This window comes from Neofelis nebulosa, chromosome 12, assembly GCF_028018385.1.
Source record: "Neofelis nebulosa isolate mNeoNeb1 chromosome 12, mNeoNeb1.pri, whole genome shotgun sequence".
Lineage (NCBI taxonomy): Eukaryota > Metazoa > Chordata > Mammalia > Carnivora > Felidae > Neofelis > Neofelis nebulosa.
This window is the reverse complement of record NC_080793.1, coordinates 82,190,464-82,212,508: the sequence shown is the minus strand read 5'-3', so window position 1 is coordinate 82,212,508 and position 22,045 is coordinate 82,190,464. Positions and strand designations below refer to the sequence as shown.

Here is a 22,045-nt window from a genome sequence, read left to right as displayed (position 1 = left end):
AGCTCTCCCCAGAATGTTCTCCCCACAGTGGGCACCCTGACTTCATTCAGGTCTCTGCTTATAAGTCACCTCCTCATAGAGGCCCCTCCTGACCACCTAATCTCCATCATCCTCCCAATGCGTACGTGTGCATGTGTGCAAACACGTGCTTAAAGGTCCACAGTCCTATACCTTCCTCTGCTCTCTCTTTAATTGTTCTTTTTACTACCAGACATCATATATTTATTTGTTTACTCATTCACTTATTACTCTGTTTGCCCTCTTGACTTAAGCTCAGTGAACTGTCAACAGCTGCTTTCCTCGACCTTAGCCGGGACTGGTGTATAACAGGGGTCCAAGAAATACCTGTATCCTAAAAGGCAGGCTTGGGATTGTCAGGCTTGTTAGGCTTGGAGGCTTTGCATGGTAAATGTGAAGTTTAGGAAATTGCAGATGGAAGAGTGTTCCGAAGCAGGTAACCGCTCAGGTCCAAAAGGATTCTCTTCTAAAAACAAAGTCCTTCAGTAACGAGCAATAGTACTTCAGAAAGGACAGCTCACAGCAGGGGAGGGCAGGGGAGAGACAAGGTAACAGGTGCCAGAGTGCTTAGAAAAATCTAAGATGCTGGTGCTTGTAATGCACTATCATTAATAATTGGCATTTTGCTGAGAAAGGGTTTAAAGGTTTCCTGAGCAGGATTCACTTAATATTTAAGAAAAATACCTTCAGAAGATGATGTCATTTTAAGTAAGAAACAGACTTGCTGAAAGGCTGTTGTGGTTTGCAGTCAGTCCTAAGTGATGAGGAAGAATGGCATTTTGATAAGAAAAACTCTGAGTGCGTTCAGACATCCCTGGTGTCATCCGAGGTATAATGGGTGACAAGCCGTATTATTGTGGTCTGGGGTCTAATTTTCATGAGACCAAGCTGGGGCCCAAAATGGTGTTTTAGATTTCTTTAACTTTTGAATAAGAAAATAAAAAAGTAAATGAGGTTTTTAAAATGAGCTTACAAAGTTTTATTTAAAAATATGTTTTTAATGTTTATTTTATTTCTGAGAGAGAGACAGAGACAGAGCATGAGTGGGGGTGGGGCAGAGAGAGAGTGAGACAGAATCTGAAGTAGGCTCCAGGCTACCACCAGAGCTCTATGCGGGGCTTGAACCTATGAACTGTGAGATCATAACCTGAGCTGAAGTCGGATGCTTAACCGACTGAGCCATCCAGGCGCCACAAAGTTTTATTTTTAATAGGAAGAACTACGTTACTGCTAATTAGTATATAAAGAAAAAAAAAACAGTGTTCACATTAGAAAGTCGAGTTGCTGTTCTCAAGTGTTGACCAGGCATGGACTGCAATAAAGCTTTGTATTCTTACTTCCACTCTTTCCTGTTATAACCTGGTCAACTTTCCCCCTTGTTAGTCCTGTTCTGGAGGCTTCTGTGTTCTCAGGGGGCACTTGGCTGCTAACTGAATCAAGGCCTCAAGCTCCTTCTCTCCTTCAGGGAGCAATGGGTCACTCCTTAAGCTCTAAACACTTTTCTGCTCCTTCCGTGCTTTGTGGTGTAAATGCAGTAAAGAGAGAAAAAGATTCATGAGTTGCTCACTTGGAGGGCGACCTGCAATCATGGTTTGCCTGGCACTTGGGGGACCCAGGGACATGGGACTTTCAATGGTAAATCTAAGACAGTCTCAGGCAGCTGAGATAAGCTGATCACTCTCACAACGAAGTTTAGGGACAGAGCTGCTGTAAAGCTAACTCGTGGTACCTTTCACTACAGCTCATGGGCAAATTGTTGACCCAGAGCCTTTTTATTTCCTGTGACCTCAGAGATCTCCCCTGGGTGTCTTTAACTTCCTCTTCCCATTTGATTATTTTCACTGAATGAAAGCCTGTGGGTTTCTACAAATCCTCAAATACAGTTCCCAAAGAAGGGAGGGAAATTCTGTTTATAAATTATGATAATTCCAATAACCATCTGGCTCCCCCTGCCTCCCCACCTTGTTCCAGTTTACTGTCACTTAACCCACTTTGGGGTCATCCCCTACTGAAGACGTAATCCTGTGCTTGGACTTGAAGCCGTTCAGGAGTCTCTAGCCTGCTTCTCTGACCTTGTCCTGAGCTTGGTACCTGGGTACATGCTTCTCCCCTCCTTTGAATGGGCCCCTACTTGTCAATGTTTCTGTGTGCTGCTTCCTGCGTTGGTAATCCACCAAGGGTCCACGCTCCCTATAAATGGCACGAGGCACATGCAGAGGGTCCTGACTCCTCCAGCATCCCTAACATCATGACCAGCCTTGGCCTGCTCTTTGACTCCATGCTGCTGGGCTCTGCTCCTCATTGAGGCCAGGTCACGGTGCAGGAGCCCCTCTGGGCCTCCCTGGCAGGGTCATCCACACATACAGCACCTCTGTGAGCTTTTGAGAAAGGTGCCCTTCTAGGCACATAAATTACAAAAAGGTGTTCCCTCTAGGATTACTAATTAGAAAAAAAGGTCTCCTTTCCTTGGGCAGCGTGTAAGGTGCAGAGCTTGGCAAACAGAGCCTTAGCTGGGTTTTAACTTCCCCTGGCATCCCCTTAGTTGAGTATGTACTTTATATAGCCACATACCTAGCTCTCCTCCTAACTACTGACAGCCACCTGGCTGCCACCAGGTCCTGGCACAATGACGTGCTTTGTCTGTCTGAACAGATTTTGCCTCATTGCTGAGCACTGAACCTGACTCTGAATTTGCTCTTTGTCTGTCATGTTCCCATTCGGCATCTTTCAGGCCACTCCCATCTAGGGGCTCATTCTTAACCTGATGGTGTATAAAAACTAATGCTTTAGCCTATCAACATCTAAACAGATACCATTGATAAGACAACATTTGCCCTTCCTATCAACTATCCTAATACAATCCAGTTTTAGTATCACAAAACCTACTACCCACTGGTTATAGTGCTTTATTACATTTGGTCTCCATGGATTTCTGAATTGATTCAAGTCTTTTCTATCCTTTTCTTTTTCCAAAAGATGTTGATCTTGGGATAATGCTGCTTCCTCTTTCCAAAGACAGTTGGGGATTCTTAGATAGAAGACAGTTTCCTAATACAGTGTGGACTTCAGGCCTACCCCAAAATGTACGATTCCAGACTCCTCTGTGAAAAAGATCAAAGTGTGAAACCTGGCTGCTTCAACAGGAGTAACACCTAAAAGGTGGAACCAGAAAAGAGAAGTATGAGAAAGAGAGAGGGTGAACATCCCAGTTCTGGGAGGAAGGTGGGTCTGGCGAAGAAAAGCCATCCTGGACAGATGCAGAGCAAAGAACGGAGAGGAGAACAGCCGTTTGGACAAGCTGAAACACTTCACACTGAGCTTTTGGAAACTTATCCAGCCAAAGAGAATCTTTTGCTATTTGGAACTGCAGGCTTTGAAAGTTGAAGCGATTAGATCCAAGTCTCCCTCGTGGGACCTACGATTACCCTGAAGCTTGAGCCTGCCCGGAATCCTCCTCAAGCGTTACTTTGTGGAAACAAACTGAACTTTATTTTGTGAGGAGGGATGGTACCCTCTGTTACTTTTAAATGGAAGCCGCTTCACAACTTGGGGAGCACTACTGTCTCCACGATGGTACCTTTCCATAGCTAACTGTGGGCACAATAACATGTGAATACTTAAGAGGTAATTTTAGTGCAACCACCAGATATGTATTATGTGGTGCACATACGTATGCACATATATATAACTACATATACTTTTAAAGATGAATAAATGCATACATCAAATTAAGATACCAAATGAAAGTTCATGAAGATGGTTACACAAGATACTTTTGTTTACAGAACATCAGTTGCCTTGAAATGCCTTTCTACAGGTATAGTGGAGATCAAAACCTGTGTGTGTGGTGTGTGTGTGTATATAAAATACTTTAGCCACCAAAAATAGCTTAATAAATAGAAACAACTTCTCTAGGGTGCCTTTTCTCCTTAAAGTACAGTGTAAAGGATGTAGGACAAGTCTGGAAAGGGAAGTGTATCAGCATGCATACACCCCAGAGTGGGTTGAGTTGTTCACGCCTGACAAACGTCCACTCATCCTGTGACCACACGTCTTATGCATCTAGTCCTCTCCTCCAGACGACTTCCTCGGGTTCTAACCACTGGCCCAGCAGACACATAATGATCTGCATTTGAAACTTGCTCAAGTTTTTATAACATTGCCACAAGGTGTACTTTGAGTTGCTCACTTTCAGCATGCTTTGTAGGAGGCGCAACAGTGGGAAGGGTAGCCTACTTACTTGTGTTTATCTTCTGGAGAGAAATATGCTTTTCCAGTTGTCTCCTTAGCTTCACCTCGGCTCCGTATTTGCCAGTGGTGCCATTGTCGGCCAGAATGAAGTGAGAATGCATGCTGTTGAGCACAGTGAGCTTGCTCATGGGGTTGGACATGGTCTGATATGGCCGCACAACCTGCAGGGTTTCAAAAAGAAGAGGCGGAAGTCAGAGAACAAAAGGGCAAAATATGAAATGGAGAACCAGACAGAGAGGAGACAGAGAGAGAAGGAAAAATCAATTCTTTGGTACGGTGAAAATATTAGCACGGTGAGTAGAAGCAAGTGTTACAGTCAGTGTTCCCCAGTCCAAGCAAGATTATAAAGAATAATGTATGTATTTATATGCTGAATTTATACAGAAAGCAGAGTTTGTGCTCTCGTTGGGCTCAAAAACTGCCATGTGAATGATGGTTTCATGTTGACGTCGATCTTTTGTCTGCTGATGAACCACAAATAATTTTAACATTTAGTAATTTTGGTTTTTTCTTTCTCTTTTACACAATGCCCATATTTTTTTTAATGTTTATTTTTTTTTATTTTGGGAGAGAGAGAGAGAGGAAGAGAGTGAGAAGGGAAGGGACAGAGAGAGAGAGAGGAAGAGAGAGAATCCCTAGCAGGCTCTGTGTTATCAGCACAGAGCCTGACTCGGGACTTGAACTCACAAATCATGAGATCATGACCTGAGCCCAAATCAGGAGTTGGACACTTAACCAACTGAGCCATCCAGGGGCCCCACATGATGTCCATACTCTTAATCGGCACAGCAGAGCAATCATGGTTCTGGAGTATGGGAGGCGGGGCTGGGTTCTCTTTCTGTCAAGCCCATTCAGTAATCTGAAGGTCTGTTCAGTCAAAAATCAACACTGTTCTTATTAGACACCTTATCTAAGTGGAAACGTTGACTATCAAATACCTGTCTCATGAAATGGATATGCATCAAAGTGTTCATCTCTGTCTTTTTTTGTGGTTGCATTATTTTAATTTTGTGGTGAATTATATTACCTAAAACAGTCATTCTTAGGGTGGTCTTTCATATTTTTGATATAAAAAGAAGAGCAAAACCTATCGTGAGTTTTAGTTGCCAGATCTCATTGCTTTACGTACATCATCTATATTCCTTGCAACAATACTGCATGACGCTGTTCTGCTGAACTTGTAGACGGAGAAACAGCAATGGAGGTAAAATAGGTTCTTCAAGAGTGTATTACACACAAACCCAGAATTTACACCCAGGTCTGATTCCAAAATCTATGCTTACTATGTGTACTCCCCTTCCCCCCATTGCTTAGACACAATGGAGACAAGATGATGTTTTGGAAATCTCCTAAAATATTTACGTAGAGACTTCGTTCAAGACTATAAAATGGAACATTGGAAGAGCACACTATTGCACAGACCCAGTATAGTTATCCCTGTACTAAATTATCAGAATTGACAGAATAGAGATAAATGCTACAGGGTTTTTATTTCCTGCCTTTGTGCACTGTGTACGTTAATTACGGAGTTGAGATGCTCTTGTTAATGTTTAGTATGTAATAACTCACCATGAAAAGCTGTAGTAAGATTGAGTAGTTTGTTAAAGAAATTACAAAGTGATTTAGCAAGGACAGTCTTTAATAGTAAAGATCTCATAAAAGTCATTTTTTAGATCTTGATGCTGATTTCAAAATCCATTTCTATGTGCCTGGCAAACAGAATCTACTCAATAAATAGTGAATGAATGAACAGGAAAACTTGAGACAGGCATGCTTTTGTTCAAAATTAGAAAAAAGAAAGAACCCTGTTTTCTGAATTGTTTGGGAATTGATCTAATCTAAATTTAAAATGTGTAATTTTAAGCTTTTGAAATATCCTTCGTTCCTTTTATATAAGACATATATATGTCTTATTTGTTAATGTAGCATTAATATAACATAAATTCATAGCTTCATTTTAGTTGACTCTTAATGATAAAGGAAACTCATAACTTTTTGATTATTGTTTCCAGTAATGGATGGGACTTTTTTTTTCCTGTAACCGAACAGCATTCAATTACTCCTTTGTCTACATGAGCGAATGAAAGTCCCCAAAATACAGAGAGAGTGGTGTGCTAACTCCATCCTGAGTTCTTCATCACTGGAAGAGTGGGTTGCTTGTGGTTGAAATTCCCATTTTGTTGTTACTCATTTGTGATCATAAAACATTCATTCTACAGCAGAGTTCAAGTTAATAAATATTAATGCTTTGTTGAAAGAGGCTTAGCAGACGGACTTTCTCCTATTCTTAAAGTGCCTCTGCATTGAACCTTTGGACAAAAGAAAATGCTGTAGTTATTGTTCTCTCTTTTCCAACAGCAGGTCTCCAAGGCACCATGCCAAGAAGGAGGAAGACCCAAAGAATTTCCTTGAGAGGCAGGAGACAGCGGATTTTCTAGAGGTTAAACTATGCATGAGAGTGAATTCCAGACACTTGTTCTAGGTGAGACATGAGAATACATTTTCTAATTCCTGGGAACTAATTAAGGACCATCAGTGAACATCAAATTTTCGAATGAATAAAGTAGTGAAAATAATTCTGGGTCAAGTGACATAACCACAAACTGAGAAGAGAACACCAATAAATCATCTAACTATACTCTGTATGTATGTTTCCTTCACTACAGGATTCTAAGGACAGTGATGCTTCAGTCTTCTGAGTTTTGACCTTCTTTCCTGGTGAAACATGGTGTACCAGCTCTTTGGGAATACTGTCCATTTGAATCAGTCATGGCTAGAGGGTCAAATTTCCAGCATCACTCATCAATTTTAACTTCTTTGTCTAACTCCTCTCCATTTCATTTGATCTTGTATGAAGGTAAGTTAGAGGTGCACATATATCGGTAGAGATTTTGTCTGCTGTTTAACAGGGGATATACATCTGAAAAATAACTAAATGCCCTAATTTATTTTCCTGTCATCACTGGAGGAAGATCTGCTAAACCCTGGAAAACTCAGAACATATGAGCCATGGAAATCCGTTTGAGTCCCCTTCATTCTGCCAAGTGGCTGTGTGAATCTGAGGCACACATTTTTAATCTGTAAAAGGGAAATGATAAAAACCACTTACCTCATGGGGGTTAGATGAGATTTGAGGTGCAAAGTACCTGGCACCTTGCCTGGTTCCTGGCAGGCAATATATAAATGTGAATTCTTTCTCAAGCTTGGCTTTATTTTACCAACTATACTAGCGAACAAAATGACAGACAAATCACACCGTCTCTTGTTTTACGCAAGGGATTTAAATCAATCAATAGAAGTAAAGGAAAAAATTAGCAGTCAGTTGGCAAAACACACAAAGTGTTTTCTACTTTGTCACCTCCTCTCAGGCCACTTCAGAGGGTGATGCTCTGGAATTGTTTGTGGGTTAACTGCAAAGGTGGAAACGACTTCCCAAATACTTCAGAAGAGGAATGTGTCTTGGCCTAACTTGCCTACAAAATCCACTTAATATTCTTCATAACAAACATACCAGCAGTCTATTCTTATTTGAGTTACAATTTGCAAATCTACAAAAGATTTGCTGATCTTCCTGTTATGTTTCTCAAATAGGAAAATAATAACGTCTTTGTGCCACAGATGAATTCTTCCCTCTGACAACATTTTGGAGGTAACACATCCATTTTTATTGTTAAAGGCTCATAGAAAAGGATTTTTTTGGAAAGTGTGTGTGTGTGTGCGTGCGTGTGTGTGTGTGTGTGTGTGTGCGTGTGCGTGCATGAGAGTGCATAACAAGAACAAATGTGACATGTTCAGGACTTGTAGACAGACTTGTAGGCTCTAGCTTATTTTTCAGCCAGTGTTTTCTCAGAGAATCAAGCCCTAATGCCTATACATAATGGACCACCTCTCCTAAGAATATAGGATGGTCCAGGTTATGTACCATCTTTGAGAGAATTAAGAAAAGAGTCAATCAAACAATTTTCTGTGTTTATATTTCAGGTGAGGAACCTGGGAGGAGAAAGGCTGAATGACATCACAAAGGCCTACATATAAAGGGGTCTTGCATGATTGGTAAATACAGGACTATGTATACACAGAAGGGAAATTTGCTTAGAAATGTATTTTAGATACTTTGCACTCTTTGGGTATCATGGGCCAGGATACCTCTAAGTGATAACATTTTGCCCCTCTTTCTTGTCCCCCAAGGGTAAATGAGAGAATTCTTCACTCTTTAATACATTGTATACCACTGTGTATTGGCTGATTGGTAAAATTCTGGTTCCAAGGCCTCTGTGTACCTTGACTCTGAAAGAGAAGCCATGAAGTGGAAGGTGTGTAAGAAGTTAAGGAAGGTGAAGGCCCTTTATGTCATGCGCTTGTCATTATCAATGCCAGGAGAGGAACGCTCCAGAGGCGACATGAAAAATCTGAACATTCTTTATGGGTGGGTGTCAGCGTGCTGCATTTCTTATCCCTGGATGGGCTTAAGTAGATCATTTTGGAGCTGATCTAAGATACCTGCTTGAGTTTTCCTAGCTATTTTCACATGTGTTCTGGTCTCACTCAGGAGTACTCAGTGGGAAGTTAGGAGATGGAGGTTCTAGTTCCTTCCAGTTACTAATGTGTGACCTTGGGCAACAAGTCTTTCAACTCATTCATTCCTTTGTTTATTCACTCATTAAGAATGTCTTGAGGAAATGTATGTGATGACTATTGGGCTGGCTTGAGGAAACATATAATCCTGCATCTAGGTAATGTCTCTCACTAAGTGTTCAAATTATACATATTGAAAGAAACTTTTTGGTTGGTAGTTTGTCATAAAATAGAGGGTTTGACTATAATTTCTGAGGGCTTTCTACCTGTAGGATTGAGTCTGGACAGCCTGTGTTGAAAAGTACATTTGCTTCTTCCAAGTGAGTACAGAAAACTGACACAAAGGTGGTCCACTCATGTCCTGGGGTCTCTTTTCTTTGGTGGCCCTTTCCACAATGCAAGAGCAGGGTGCTCATCTGCAGCTCCTTTTCTGAACACAACTGACTTGAGCTAAACTGGATTTTTGAGTCATCAATCACAGGCCTTGGGCAATCCCTGAACTTACAATCTGGTGAGGTATGTATCAACATGCCAAGTAGCAGGCTAAGGGACGTGTGGCACATTGAATCAGCCTTTCCCTCCTAACAGCACTATGATTTCACATTAGGCAGGAAGAAAAGTAGCATTCATTGACCGTTTATTATATGTCAGGTACTGTGATAGACACCTTCTCATAGATTAATCCATTCCATGCTTATTTTATAGGCAAAACTATAGATGTTCAGAGAGGTAAAGTCTCTTGGCCCAAATGTGCCCCACTAACACCCTTCCTCTGACTCTATGCAGCATGTAGAACTTATGCTCCTGTGCAGGCCAGGAGGCATTTAGAGGGAAGATGGAAGGCCCAGCCTGATTTTAAGTTCATAAAGGATATTCTGATTGGTTTTGCTGCTGGACATTTCTGCCAGTGGCTCAGCTGAGCACTAAAATCCTTCTGACAGCTGATGAGATGATTTCCAGATGGGTCACCTAGAACTGCATAGCATGTAGGGGTCAGGAGAAGCACTAGCAGGCAGCGAGATGGGGTCTGTGCTTTGGAGAAAGGAAACAAAGGGGTGGGGCAAGGTTCTCTTAGGATCAGGCCTGAGTCTCTGGGAGGGATGAGGGGATACTGTTGAGACATGGGCAGCAGCCTCTGTGTCGGAGATAAAGGAACAGGGGGGCTGGGAGGATGAGATGAAAAACAAATAAAGGAAGGCACTGTATGTCCTCAAATCATAGCGAGGTCTGCACTCACAGGGACACTGGGCTTATTATTTCCTATTCAGCCAGCCCGGCGGTAAGTCTAGGGATAAAGCAGGGTCATATGAAACCCAGATGCTGCCTCCAGCCCAGCAATCCAAACAAGAAACCATCAAACCCAGAGATCTATCCCGAAGAGGGCCCAGATACCTCATCTGCATATTTCCTACCAAAATCCACGGGATGAGCAATTACATCGTTCCACAGCATTTTGCAAACATGTCCCTCAACTCATGGGCTTGCAGAGGGTTACAGTGTCCTCATTACAGGCTTTCTGTTCTAATGGGCTCACTTCCCTTTGCCCTGTCCTGAGGGGAGCCATGGATGATCCACATGAAGAGCCTACTAGCAGTGGGAAAATGACCTTGAGTTCTAAAAGGGGTTACTTGCTTGAGAAGTCACGTGTCAGTGGGATGATTTTAATATATGTTAAAAAATTCTCTGAAAATCTTCCCTTTTGGTCTGTGGTGGATTCAGTGACTCATTTCTAAGAAATAGAATAAAACAGAAGTGATGGTGTATGACTTGTGAAACTAGGTCATAAAAGGGTTCCTTTCAGCTCTCCTGGATCATTTACTCTGGGGGAAGCCAGCTGCCATAATAAAGCTGCTTTCTAGAGAGCTCCACATGGTGGGAAACTCCTACCAACAGCCATGTGAGTGAATCATCTTGGAAGAAGGTACCATATTCCCATTTGATCCTTTACATGATGCAGCCCCAACTGATATCTTGACTGTGACCTTAAGGGAGGCCCACACCAGAACCACACAGATAAGCTGTTGATACATTCCTGACCCACAGAAACCATGAGACAAGAAATGTTGTTTTAAGCTATTCAGTTTTGGGGTAATTTGTTACACAGCAGTAGACAACACAATAGCATATTAATGTTATGTTGAGACTTCAAAACGTATTCTCTCCTCTCTATTCTGGAATCACTGGTGCATCATAATTTCATGACCTCTAGAGCCCCCCTGCATCTTTCCAGGGCTCCAGTCAGCTTTGGGGCTGTGGAGGGGCTGCCATCCTCCACTGTCTCAGTGTACCTGTCTGACTCCTCACACCATCTTTTCTCACTGGGAAGATGGTCTGACTCCCTCACCTACACAACAGCTAGTTGGGTGACCCTACACAGATTGTTACCCTCTGCATCTCTGAGTCTCCATATGGAAATGGAGATTAATGATGAATATAACCACCTCAGCGGGGGTACTGTAAAGATTAAATGAGATCTAAAACACATATATGCATTCAAATAAATGATTGCTATGATCATGGAGAAGTCAGACTGCATCGTAGGAAAGGATGTGGTCTTGGGAGCTGGATGGCCAAGGCTGAAATACCAGCTATGTGACTTATTAGTCATGCAAGATTGGGCAAGTTACTTAATCGTTTTGTGTTTAGTTTTATCATCAGTGATACGGAAGGATGAGAGTGATGCTGAAAGCAACAACTTCTGAATGCCATTATAAGAATTAAGTGGTCATCTGTGATGGGTGCTGACATTTTTAAGATCAACAAAAGTGGTGCTTTTATGACAATTGTTATTATTATTATTATTATTATTATTATTATTATTTCATGGATAAATGCTAAACGTCCAGGCTGACACTTTAATATCCTGCCACCAACCCTTTGCTTACATACTCTTTTCCTTCTTCTTCAGTTACAAGGATTCAGATGGCTCCTCTTCCCTTTAGCTCTGGACCCCATCATCTTGGGGCTGATCGAGGACATATTTCCTCAATTATATTCCCACTACCTTTATTTTCTCCCCTACCATCAACACATAAACAGACTCAAGTCTCTCCCTTCTTGAAGAAAAAAATCTCACAAATAATGGCTCCCTTCAGCTACTCATATCACTTCTCATCAGAGCTAAACTTTGAGAAGGTTAGTTTCCATTGGCTGTCTCTACTTCTTCCCCTTCTCCCTCTTCGACCCAGTGACTTGAGACCAGCCCCTTCATCGTTCTTCGGAAACAGTTTTGACTGGTGATGCCAGTGACATCTGTTTTGATGAACTGTATGAACATTTCCAAGTCCTCATCCTCCTCAGCCTCTCAACTGTACCTGGCATTGCCCTTCACTCTATCCTCCTGGAGCACACTTTTCCCTTGGCTTTCATAACAGCCTCTGGTTTTGCTTCTACCTCTCAGCTCTTCTTTTGGTTTCCCTCTGCCTAACCATTAAATATTGGACACCACCAGGATCCAGGTGTAGGCCCTCCTTTCCTTTACTCTACATACACTCCCTTGGTGATCCCATTCACCACAATGGCTTTAATTTTCATCTATATGCAGGTGCCACTTGAGTCTTGAGGGTATAGCCAGATCTTGCTTCTGCGACTCCACCTCATACTGGAGGTTACTGTCCTGCTGGACATTTTCACACAGATATCTCAAAGCAACTTTGAAATCAGCACATCCAAATCCAAGCTCAACATTGTCATCACTGAAACAGCAGTTCCTATGTCAGTGAATGTAGCCTAGAATCTGAACATGGTCCATGATTAGCTAGCGTTAGCTCCTGTATAACTGCAACACACTTGGGTGAGTCTCCTTGTCTCTGAACTTCTCTTCTCGAATCCTCTGGATACATCTTATATAACCTAGTCCTAGAAGTCCAATAAATTCCATGTGAGAACCACTACTGGAAGGTTTTCCTAGCTCACAATTTGAAATCCTGTTTGGTTTCCCTGAGAAATAGGTGACAAATGCACTATTAAACCTCAGTTTTGGGGGCCTGAAATATAGAGATGGCATCAAAACAACACTTTCCAATTAAATATAAGAACTGTTAAAGGTTATAAAATCCTGAGGATAAATATATACTTCAGGGGGAAATAGAAGATATCATTGAAAGTCATGATAATCTAATAACCACATAAGATGATGTGTTGGAAATCTTCCCAAATACAATTTTATCCGCAAGTTAAAATGAAAAGTGCTTTTTCTTACAATCATGGCTAGATTTTTAATTTGGCATGTATTTTGTTAATCTAGATTTGAGAAAAGACAAATTACAGATGATTCACAAACTGTTCAATTACCTGAAACAATTCTGGTCAGACTGTTTTCTAAAGTAAGGAAATATAAGGCTAAAATGAGTCATGGAAAAATCATAATTCAATGGAAATTCTTTCCTAACTTTATACTGGGGATATTTTCATTATCTGTTCAGATAGAAATTCTCTAGGGACAAAGAAAATAGTTCTGGTCATTCTTGTAGTTTATTTTTGAGTCCAATTTACAGGCATAAGATAGTTGCCAGTATCTCAACTAATAATAAAAACATCATTAAATATTTTCTTATAGATCACTTGGCATACTATTAGTTAATGCACCTGGGTGGCTCAGTCGGTTGAGCATCCAACTTCAGCTCAGGTCATGATCTCACAGTTCGTGAGTTCGAGCCCCACATTGGGCATTGCTGTTGTCAGCACAGAGCCTACCCCAGATCGTCTGTACCCTTCTCTCTGCCCCTCCCCTGCTTATGCTCTCTAAAAAATAAATGAATATGTATTAAAAAAAAAGAGTATGGGCTTTGGAGACAGTAACTCTTACTTAGTTTTCTTACATAATGATACATACCTCATAAGCCTAAGCTATGCAATCACAGAGAGTTCAAACAGGAGCTCAATAAGTTCTAAGTACTACTATTATGATTATGCTCATACAGATTGTATAAATATAGAGCAAGTATTTTTGGAGTCCACCTTAAGATGATGAAATCAACTCTTACAGAGTTTAAGTCACATGTCAATGCCTCACCTTCACATCAAATATCATATTAGTGGTCGATAAGAAACAAAGAAACAAAAATTCAATCTCTAATTTTGAGGAACTTTTACCAAAATTGGGGAAGAGGAGGTCTGTAGGAGAATTATAATCATGGATATGACATTATGGATGAAGTCAGTCATGGAAGACATCTTGGTGGAGGTGAGCCTTGAGCTTAGTTTGACTCAAGAGTAGATTATGGGTTGTAATAAAAGAATGGGGCAGTAGGAATCATATGGAGAAATGACAGAGTAGTGAAACTTAATAGCTGAACAATATTCACTTTCACATTTAAAGGCAGGGTAAAAAATTATTACTGTCTACAATATTTGTAGCCTTATTGCTCATCAAATTCTGTTGTTTTGATCTATTAATTGGAGGTTTGGTTAAATAGAAGATATTTAAACTTGAAGAATCAAGGGTGGTTCATTCCTCAGTTGGGTGGACCATGCACCTCTCAAAAGGGTTACAGAAAGACTTGTTCTCATTCCATTCTTCTTTGCTCCCATATCCAATACATAGAAGCTTTACCATTCACCTCCCACCTTAAGTTGCTACATAAGAAAATAGTTTTATATTTAGATGCTTGGTTAAAAAAATGCCCTCATTATAGTTACTAAAGTATAATCAAGCTTGGGGGCCTGAATGGAGATGAAACTGTGGTAAAGCTGTGAACTAGGTAAGATTTATCATTATATTTTTTTTTTCTGTAATGTCAATTTTCCTTGTAGCCTGAATTTCATCATGCCCAATCCATCTTCATGGTCTGAGCACCTCCTACATGTGAGGCTCTAAGTTGAGCTGTGAGAATCCGAAGCTAATGCCCTGTATCTTCAAAGTCTAACCCAAAATCTAGCCAAGAGATCAGACGTGAAGCGAGGTAGATGCTTAAGAATATCTGGAAGCAGACCCAAGGGCAAGTTAATCTTTCTTCTTTATGTTAAGGGCTAGTCTTTGCCTTTATAGTGCCATTCCAAAGGGGTAATCAATGCTAAGATGAATAGTAAGTGCCTTGTCTACAACTTGGATCACTAGAATATCCATAGAACTACTTGAGTGTTCAGCTTCTCAAAGTGCTCATCTGAGGGCCAGCCCCACAGAAATAAAAAGATCTATATTTTCTCTCTGTCTGGAAATAAACCTACTGTAATAAAATATTCGGCATATGAAGTAGAGCCTTTCTTTTATCCTATTTTTATTTCATATAAGTTTCCTAGATTTCCCTTGAAAATTATTTTGTGCCACCTCAACCTTATTCTGAAACCTACACACAGACTAAGCCAAAAATACAAATCATTTTTTTTAAATGAATGCATTTTGATAGAATTCTGAAGTGGTAAAGATTTTTAATAATGTGTTAGTATTTTTCCCTCTGATACCTGGTGTCTGATGCTAAAAGGTTTATTTTCTTGATGTTTATTATATGTAGTTTTTGCTATATATGATGAAAGGAAAAGGACAGAAGGCAGTAAATTAAGCTAAGCTATGGAAATTCTTATAACTACTTAAGAAGCTTATCGGACAAGACTTCTACTTCAATGATTTTGGGGGGACATTTCACAAGTGACCACTAACTAATACTTTATTCAAATACTTCTTTTTAGGACAACCTGGCACCATATTCCTTTTTAATCATAACATTAGAAGAGTAAACACATATACAAATTTCCCTCAAACTGTGTCATAAATCAGGTACACCAAGAGCAGCATTTATGATCCGAGTAATTTATAATGTGAAAAACAAATTCGATTACTGTTCAAGACCCTGAGAAAGCCTATGCATATTCCAACTCCCCAATTTTGAGGGGGAGGGTGGGAATATACAGAATGATTGAAATTCAATAGACTTTGGTCAAAGATAGTAAGAAACTAAAATTCACTGTTTTTCCTGTGTTCTTTATGATCTGTCAATGTCAATCCTTTTCTTGATGGTCTCTGCAGGGTTCACCTGGATCTGTGTGAGCCACGGTGTGCCTCTGTCAGGCCCCTGTGAGCAGGGAGAATGAATGTGCACATTTTACTGAACATGAGTGACTCCTACTGTCCTCTGGGGTCAAGGCTATTTTTTCACTGGGAAGTCAGACAGTGCAACTCAGCCTCACTGGCTTAGGCATGTGTAAGTTCCTATTGGCGTAACACTGGGAAGAAATATGGGGAGAAAGAAAGTAAGTTAAAAGGAGGAGCACAAGAAGAGGTGAAATCAGAGGAAAAGAACGCGAATTGGAAGAAGATGAATCAGGGGTCATTTCTCCAACCATGCAAGGCAAGTAAATGCAAAGCAAGTACCATCTTTCTGCACTCATATAGAATTTACAAGACACACAAAATGACACAAAAAGGCAGTGGGCAAATGTTTAGGCAACTGAGGTAATTATTTGGTTACTCTATCTTGAATAAAGAAATAAGCAGCTGTTTATTCATAGTTCATCTGAGTAAGAAAGTTCCAAAATGGTTCCCCCCCTCCTCAAAAATTGAATAATAGTAACTCAGGTTTACACTAAGACGTCCTGAAGCAATGGACATTTAAAAATGACTTCTGAATCATCACATTTTAAATAATTAATTCATTTGTTAACAAAATGCACTATTAAGTACTTTTGTACCAGGGGTGCTTCAGCGTATTCGGATTCTCTAAGAAATATATTTGCTCTAGTTCATAAGCAACTTCAAAGCCAGCTTGGAATCTGAGGCAAGGATTAACTCAAGTATATTTCATCAAAGACTAGTGGCAGATATTCTGAAAAAAATTACTAATGCTTGTTTTTCTGGTCAGTTCTGCCTACATATCACTTTGGAAATTGCTGCTTGAGATACTCAAGGCATGTGTGTTGTAAAACAGCCAGTAAGTTTTAGTTAAGAGGATAATACACTGATAAAACTAGGACCTCATTTCTTACCCTCTGTTTTTAGTAAATTAGTGTTTCTACATGTAATTTGGTAGCATCGATATGGACACCTCTTATCACGTAAAGGTTCTGAAGGATGTAAAGAGTGTTTGTCTACTGTATTTCATGACGTTTGATTTTTTTTATTCAAAGTATTTTGCATTGCATTAAAAATTGTGTATGTTTGATTTCACTCTTATGTGGAATTTAAGAAACAAAACAGATAAAAATAGAGGAAGGGAAGGAAAAATTAAATAAGAAAAAAACAGAGAGGGAAGCAAACCTTAAGAGACTCTTAACTATAGAGAACAAACTGAGGGTTGCTGGAGGGGAGGTGGGTGGGGCGATGGGCTAAATGGCAGATGGGCATTAAGAAAGGCACTTGTTGTGATGAGCACTGGGTGTTACATGTAAGTGATGAATAACTAAATTCTACTCCTGACACCAATATTACACTATGTTAACTAACTTGAATTTAAATAAAAATTTGGAAGAAAAAAATTACACATGTTGTGTTACATTAAATAAGATACTTTCAGGAGTGCCTGAGTGGCTCAGTTAGTTAAGCGTCTGACTTCAGCTCAGGTCATGATCTCATGGTTTGTGGGTTCAACCCCTGCATCGGGTTCTGTGCTGACAGCTCAGAGCCTGGAGCCTGCTTCAGATTCTGTGTCTCCCTCTCTCTCTGCCCCTCCCCCGATCATGTTCTGTCTCTATCTCTCAAAAATAAATTAAAATGTTAAAAAAAATGATAAATAAGATGGTTTCAGTGCACAATAGAAGAAGCAATTTAAGACCCATCAATTCTCAACCTCTTTGATTTTTTTTGTCTCAGATACTTGGAAAAAAACTACTTAGCACATGTGTTACACTTCATGGCAGGCCTTCATTAGGAAGGGAAGACTATATTGATCTGATGTAGAGGTGCAATGACCAATAGTTTATTGTAAAAATTATCAGTGGAAAAAGCAGTGAATAAAGTATGGCAATTAGAGTTTAAGCACAATTCCTATCAGTGGAATTTTGAGAAGAGTTATATAAGAGAAAGTCTGGTGGTTAGTAGGAGAGAAAACCCTCGCAGAGAGTTTGTGGATAATCTGTTTGTGGTAAACAAAACAAAAACAAGACCCTAGAAGAAATGGAAGTAAGATGATGACTCAGAAAAAGTAAGATAAATTCTCTCTGGCAAAACCCTTTGACTGATCAGTCAATGTGTGGCTCTGGACCTGAGAAAAGGAAAGAGAGGTTGGCACCTTGCAGAGTATGGTCAAGGGTTTATGAGTAGTTTCCAAAAGGAAGATCTAGAATGACGCTGTGCACACTCCCTGCACAAGCAGGGAAGCCACAGCTTGAATGGAAAGCATCTACCTCTGTGGCTTTCCTGAGCTAGTGGAAGGGCACTCAAATAATAAAGAAGCTGGAGACTTGGGGCGAGAGGGTCCCCATTTAATACTGTAGTCAATGAACTCATGCTGCTCTATGTTACCTGGTGTTAATTCATCTTAACTGGACTGTGTCAAGAAGAACTAGCAAGGTTTGATGGGTGAGGAAAGACCACTGCTTGATTCAAACCAAGAGGATAGTTAGTAAATCTTACTTCAGACCTGTTTTGATCATAAGAATTGACATTGGAGTTTACAAAGACAGATTTTGGAAAATACATGGTCTTGTAGTAAACTACTCCTAACATGAATTTCATTGTGGGAGGTGTGGGCTAAGAGAATACTGTAATATGCATATTTTGAATTCTCATTTTATTTTGCTCTTTTGATATCGCCTTTAAGAAAAGTCACAGACAGGGGCAGTTTCTAGGACTTACATCTCTTCCAATGAGGTCCTCTTGGTTTTCCACTATTCCCCAGGGGGCGATGCCTATGGTACATATCTTCCCTCGAGACTTAGATGCATGGTCCTTCAGGGCATCCCCAACATGGCGAATAACACCTAAGAGGAAAAAGAGAAGTATTACTCTTTTTTTTTTTTTAAGCAATTACTCACTATTGTTCTAAAGGAAACTGTGATAAGGGTGGTTCACAAGGTTATACACAATGAATATAAAGTTTTGACACATTTCTACATGTGTTCAGAAGAGAACATAAATTTATGGCTTTAATGTCAGATACATTTGCAGGACTTGTATATGAACTCTAGCAATGCATTTCTTATTCTCCTTTAAATTCTTTTTTTCCTAAGAAAAAATTAGAAAGCATCCAATGTCAAAAAAAAAAGAGGGGTCCCTGGGTGGCTCAGTTGGTTAAGCATCTGACTTAGGCTCACGATGTCATGGCTCGTGGGTTCGAGCCCTGCATTGGGCTCTGTGCTGACAGCTCAGAGCCTGGAGCCTCCTTGGGATTCTGTGTCTCTGTCTCTCTCTGCCCCTCCCCTGCTTGCACTCTGTCTCTCACTCAAAAATAAACAAACATTAAAAAAATAAAAGAAAAAGAAAGAAAGAAAGAAAAAATTGAATACAGTTCTTTAAACTTAGGGAATCTTTTTCTTGTTCTATAAGCATAATGATGTTAGTATGACTAAGAACCAGTGCCATGAGTACATCCTATAAAAAAGCACCATGCTTAATATTATATTAACTCTATACCAGAGTTTGTGTATGAGTTAGGGTCATTCAAATAGAGTAGTTACTTAGCTCAGATTTTGTTAACCTTTATTTCATCTTCCTATTTATCGACATATAAGGTGGAGACCCTACTTACAAAGAAAACCTTGGCATATTACGTGGAAAATTTATGTTGAAAATATATAAATACAGCTTTTTAGCTTCATCAATGAAAGTGTTTTCCTCTCCTGTCATAAATGACCTTCCACATCACTGTGGCCTTCCTCACTGTAGTTAAACTGAAAAAAATCAGTTTACAAGACGGTACAGAACCTCTCTCTTATCTGTTAATAAAGATAAATTGCATTTAAAAAAGATGCAACTTCTAATCTGTTAACCTCCCTCTCAAATAATCATTTTTTATAGACGATATAAAATATCTTTTCTAAGAAAAGTTATTTCCACTTATCAAAATTCCACCTATTCCTCAAGGAAAAATCCACACCTAGTGCCATCTCCTATGTGAAAGTTCAATTGGATTTGATTTTTTCCTCCCTTTGAACAGGATTGCAGTTTGCATATCTCAAACAGTGCTGTATGTTACCTAACATATTCTTCCGAGATTCACAATCCCACATGAGGCTGTCTCCTCTAAGGGCAAAACTCCTTGCAGGGAAGGTTGGGGGGGGGGGCGGGCGGTCAGTGTCTTACTTCATCTTTGTATGCCTCACGTGCTAGCACAGAGTAAGTGTTCTAATACTGCATGAAACTGTCAAAATGCACCAGGAAATTTAATCATGAGAGAGGACACATTTATGTGAATCACTCCATTCTGAAATATTCAGAAGATCAAACAGAAATACCCTCCTTTAAAAAAAAAATCAACTAAAACCGTGTAAATAACACTAATCCATGTTGGGATATGCTGGCGTGTTGATAAGAATACAATTTCACTTCATAGCTTATCTAGGGATCTTCTAAAATAGAGTACCGGTGAAGAAAAACAAATGTAAGAGTCAAGCTGTGAATATCAGTATTCATTGTGTCTCCCTATTTACATGCAAAACTCCTTTCAGGGCCCATCCTGGACAAGAAGTTTAACTTCCTATGCCCTCCATCAGCCACAATTCTATTGCCGTTTAGGTAATCTGAGATGCCATCATTAGAACTTCACTTTGGGTATTGGATTGAACACTAGCCTGGAGTGAGGCAGAGATGAATTCTTTGGTTTATTACAGAATTCATGCTGTAACTTCTTTTGATACGGGGTACATTTCATAAAGGAAGAAAAGTAATAAACAGTGCTCTGAGTTCCCAGAAACAGAAGATTGTTAAAGAGTTTCTTTGGGACCTTTAGAAACCTTTGAGTGGGTGTGTATATGAGGTGCAGATTATGCCAGGAAAGCAAAACACTGAATAATTACAAGTGAACGATGCCAGCTAAGCTGAATGAAAGCAGGAGCCTAAGGCCTGAACAGCCACCAAAAGCTAATTGCTTTGTAGATACTTGATTACTACAAAACAAACAGCAAAGAGCTGACACAGAGCATTCTAAGATCATGTCAGTTTACAGACTGAGTCAGGATTTCACGTAACAATGAGGAGCGGGGCCATGTGCAGAGTTCACTGCTGAAATGTGCCTACAGGGTTGTAGGCTGAGCCTTCACAAGTTCTAGGTATTGAGGAGAATTCTGAGTGCAGGTCTTGGTCACATATCACCCAAGCTGCGAACAAATGAGTAAATAATATTGAGATGAATTTGTTGGTCCAGGGTTATGTTCAGACTGTTCCACAACTCCACACTGCACGGAGCCTGGAAACAAGTCTGAGTGAACATGCTACACTATAACTTGTGTACTTCCAATGGGCACTTCTGGGGAAGTGTGTCAGGCTGGGGAAATATGTCTGAGCAATTTACAGGCATCCATTCCATGATCGGCTCCACACTAATAATGTGCTGCATGTAAGCGCTTAAAGGTTTGGGAGAATTGATTTGACAGCCTACCTGTATCACAATACAGAGAAACTCATTTGGCAGGTAGAAAAAATTGCTTGGAATTCAGAGTGTGATGTGTCTTCTATTGGAGTTGATTTAATAAACTATTTAAAAAATTTTGTTTAATGTTTATTTATTTTTGAGAGACAGAGTGTGAGTGAGGGAGGGGCAGAGAGAGAGAGAGGGAGACACAGACTCTCAAGCAGGCTCCAGGCTCTGAGCTGTCAACACAGAGCCCATTGCAGGGCTCGAACCCATGAATCGTGAGATCATGACCTGAGCCAAAGACGGACGCTTAATGACTGAGCCACCCAGGTGCCCCTTAATAAACTATTTTAAATAATAAACACACAATACTCCAGATGTTGCCGTCACAATTTATGTCCCTGATAAAATGGGCATTTTGCAAAATTTAGAGCTATGTGCACCAGACTTAAAATTACTTAAAGATCAGACACAGAGCTTCCAAGTTTAGAGCAAAAGTTATTCTTTGAAATATTACTGGATACTTAATTGGCAACTTGAGGTACTGAAAATATCCTGTGAAATTCCATTAGTCATGTTTACAAATTCTGGATAGTCAAGTATTAAATTCCCAGGTGTAAGTAATTCTTCTTGGTTGAAAACTAACTGTATGGTTATCGTGTGGGTTAAGGGAGGGCAGAAGAATCTGTGAGACGAGGGAGAACCAGTGAACGTGGACACATGGGGAAGAGAGATAGCTGTGGGAATGTCAACATCAT

The 22,045-nt window shown here is 40.1% G+C and overlaps 1 protein-coding gene across 12 annotated transcripts in view; it reads right to left on the bottom strand.

Moving 5' to 3' along the window:
• Positions 1–22,045, bottom strand: part of TRPM3 (transient receptor potential cation channel subfamily M member 3) — a 796,659-nt gene that overhangs the window by 214,820 nt on the left and 559,794 nt on the right. For all 12 annotated transcript variants that reach the window (XM_058695709.1, XM_058695711.1, XM_058695713.1 and 9 more), the window contains exons 5-6: positions 18,572–18,696; positions 4,259–4,430 (exon numbers count right to left, since the gene is read on the bottom strand). In XM_058695709.1, the coding sequence (XP_058551692.1) occupies positions 4,259–4,430; positions 18,572–18,696 (297 nt within the window). The remainder of the gene's footprint in view (positions 1–4,258; positions 4,431–18,571; positions 18,697–22,045) is intronic.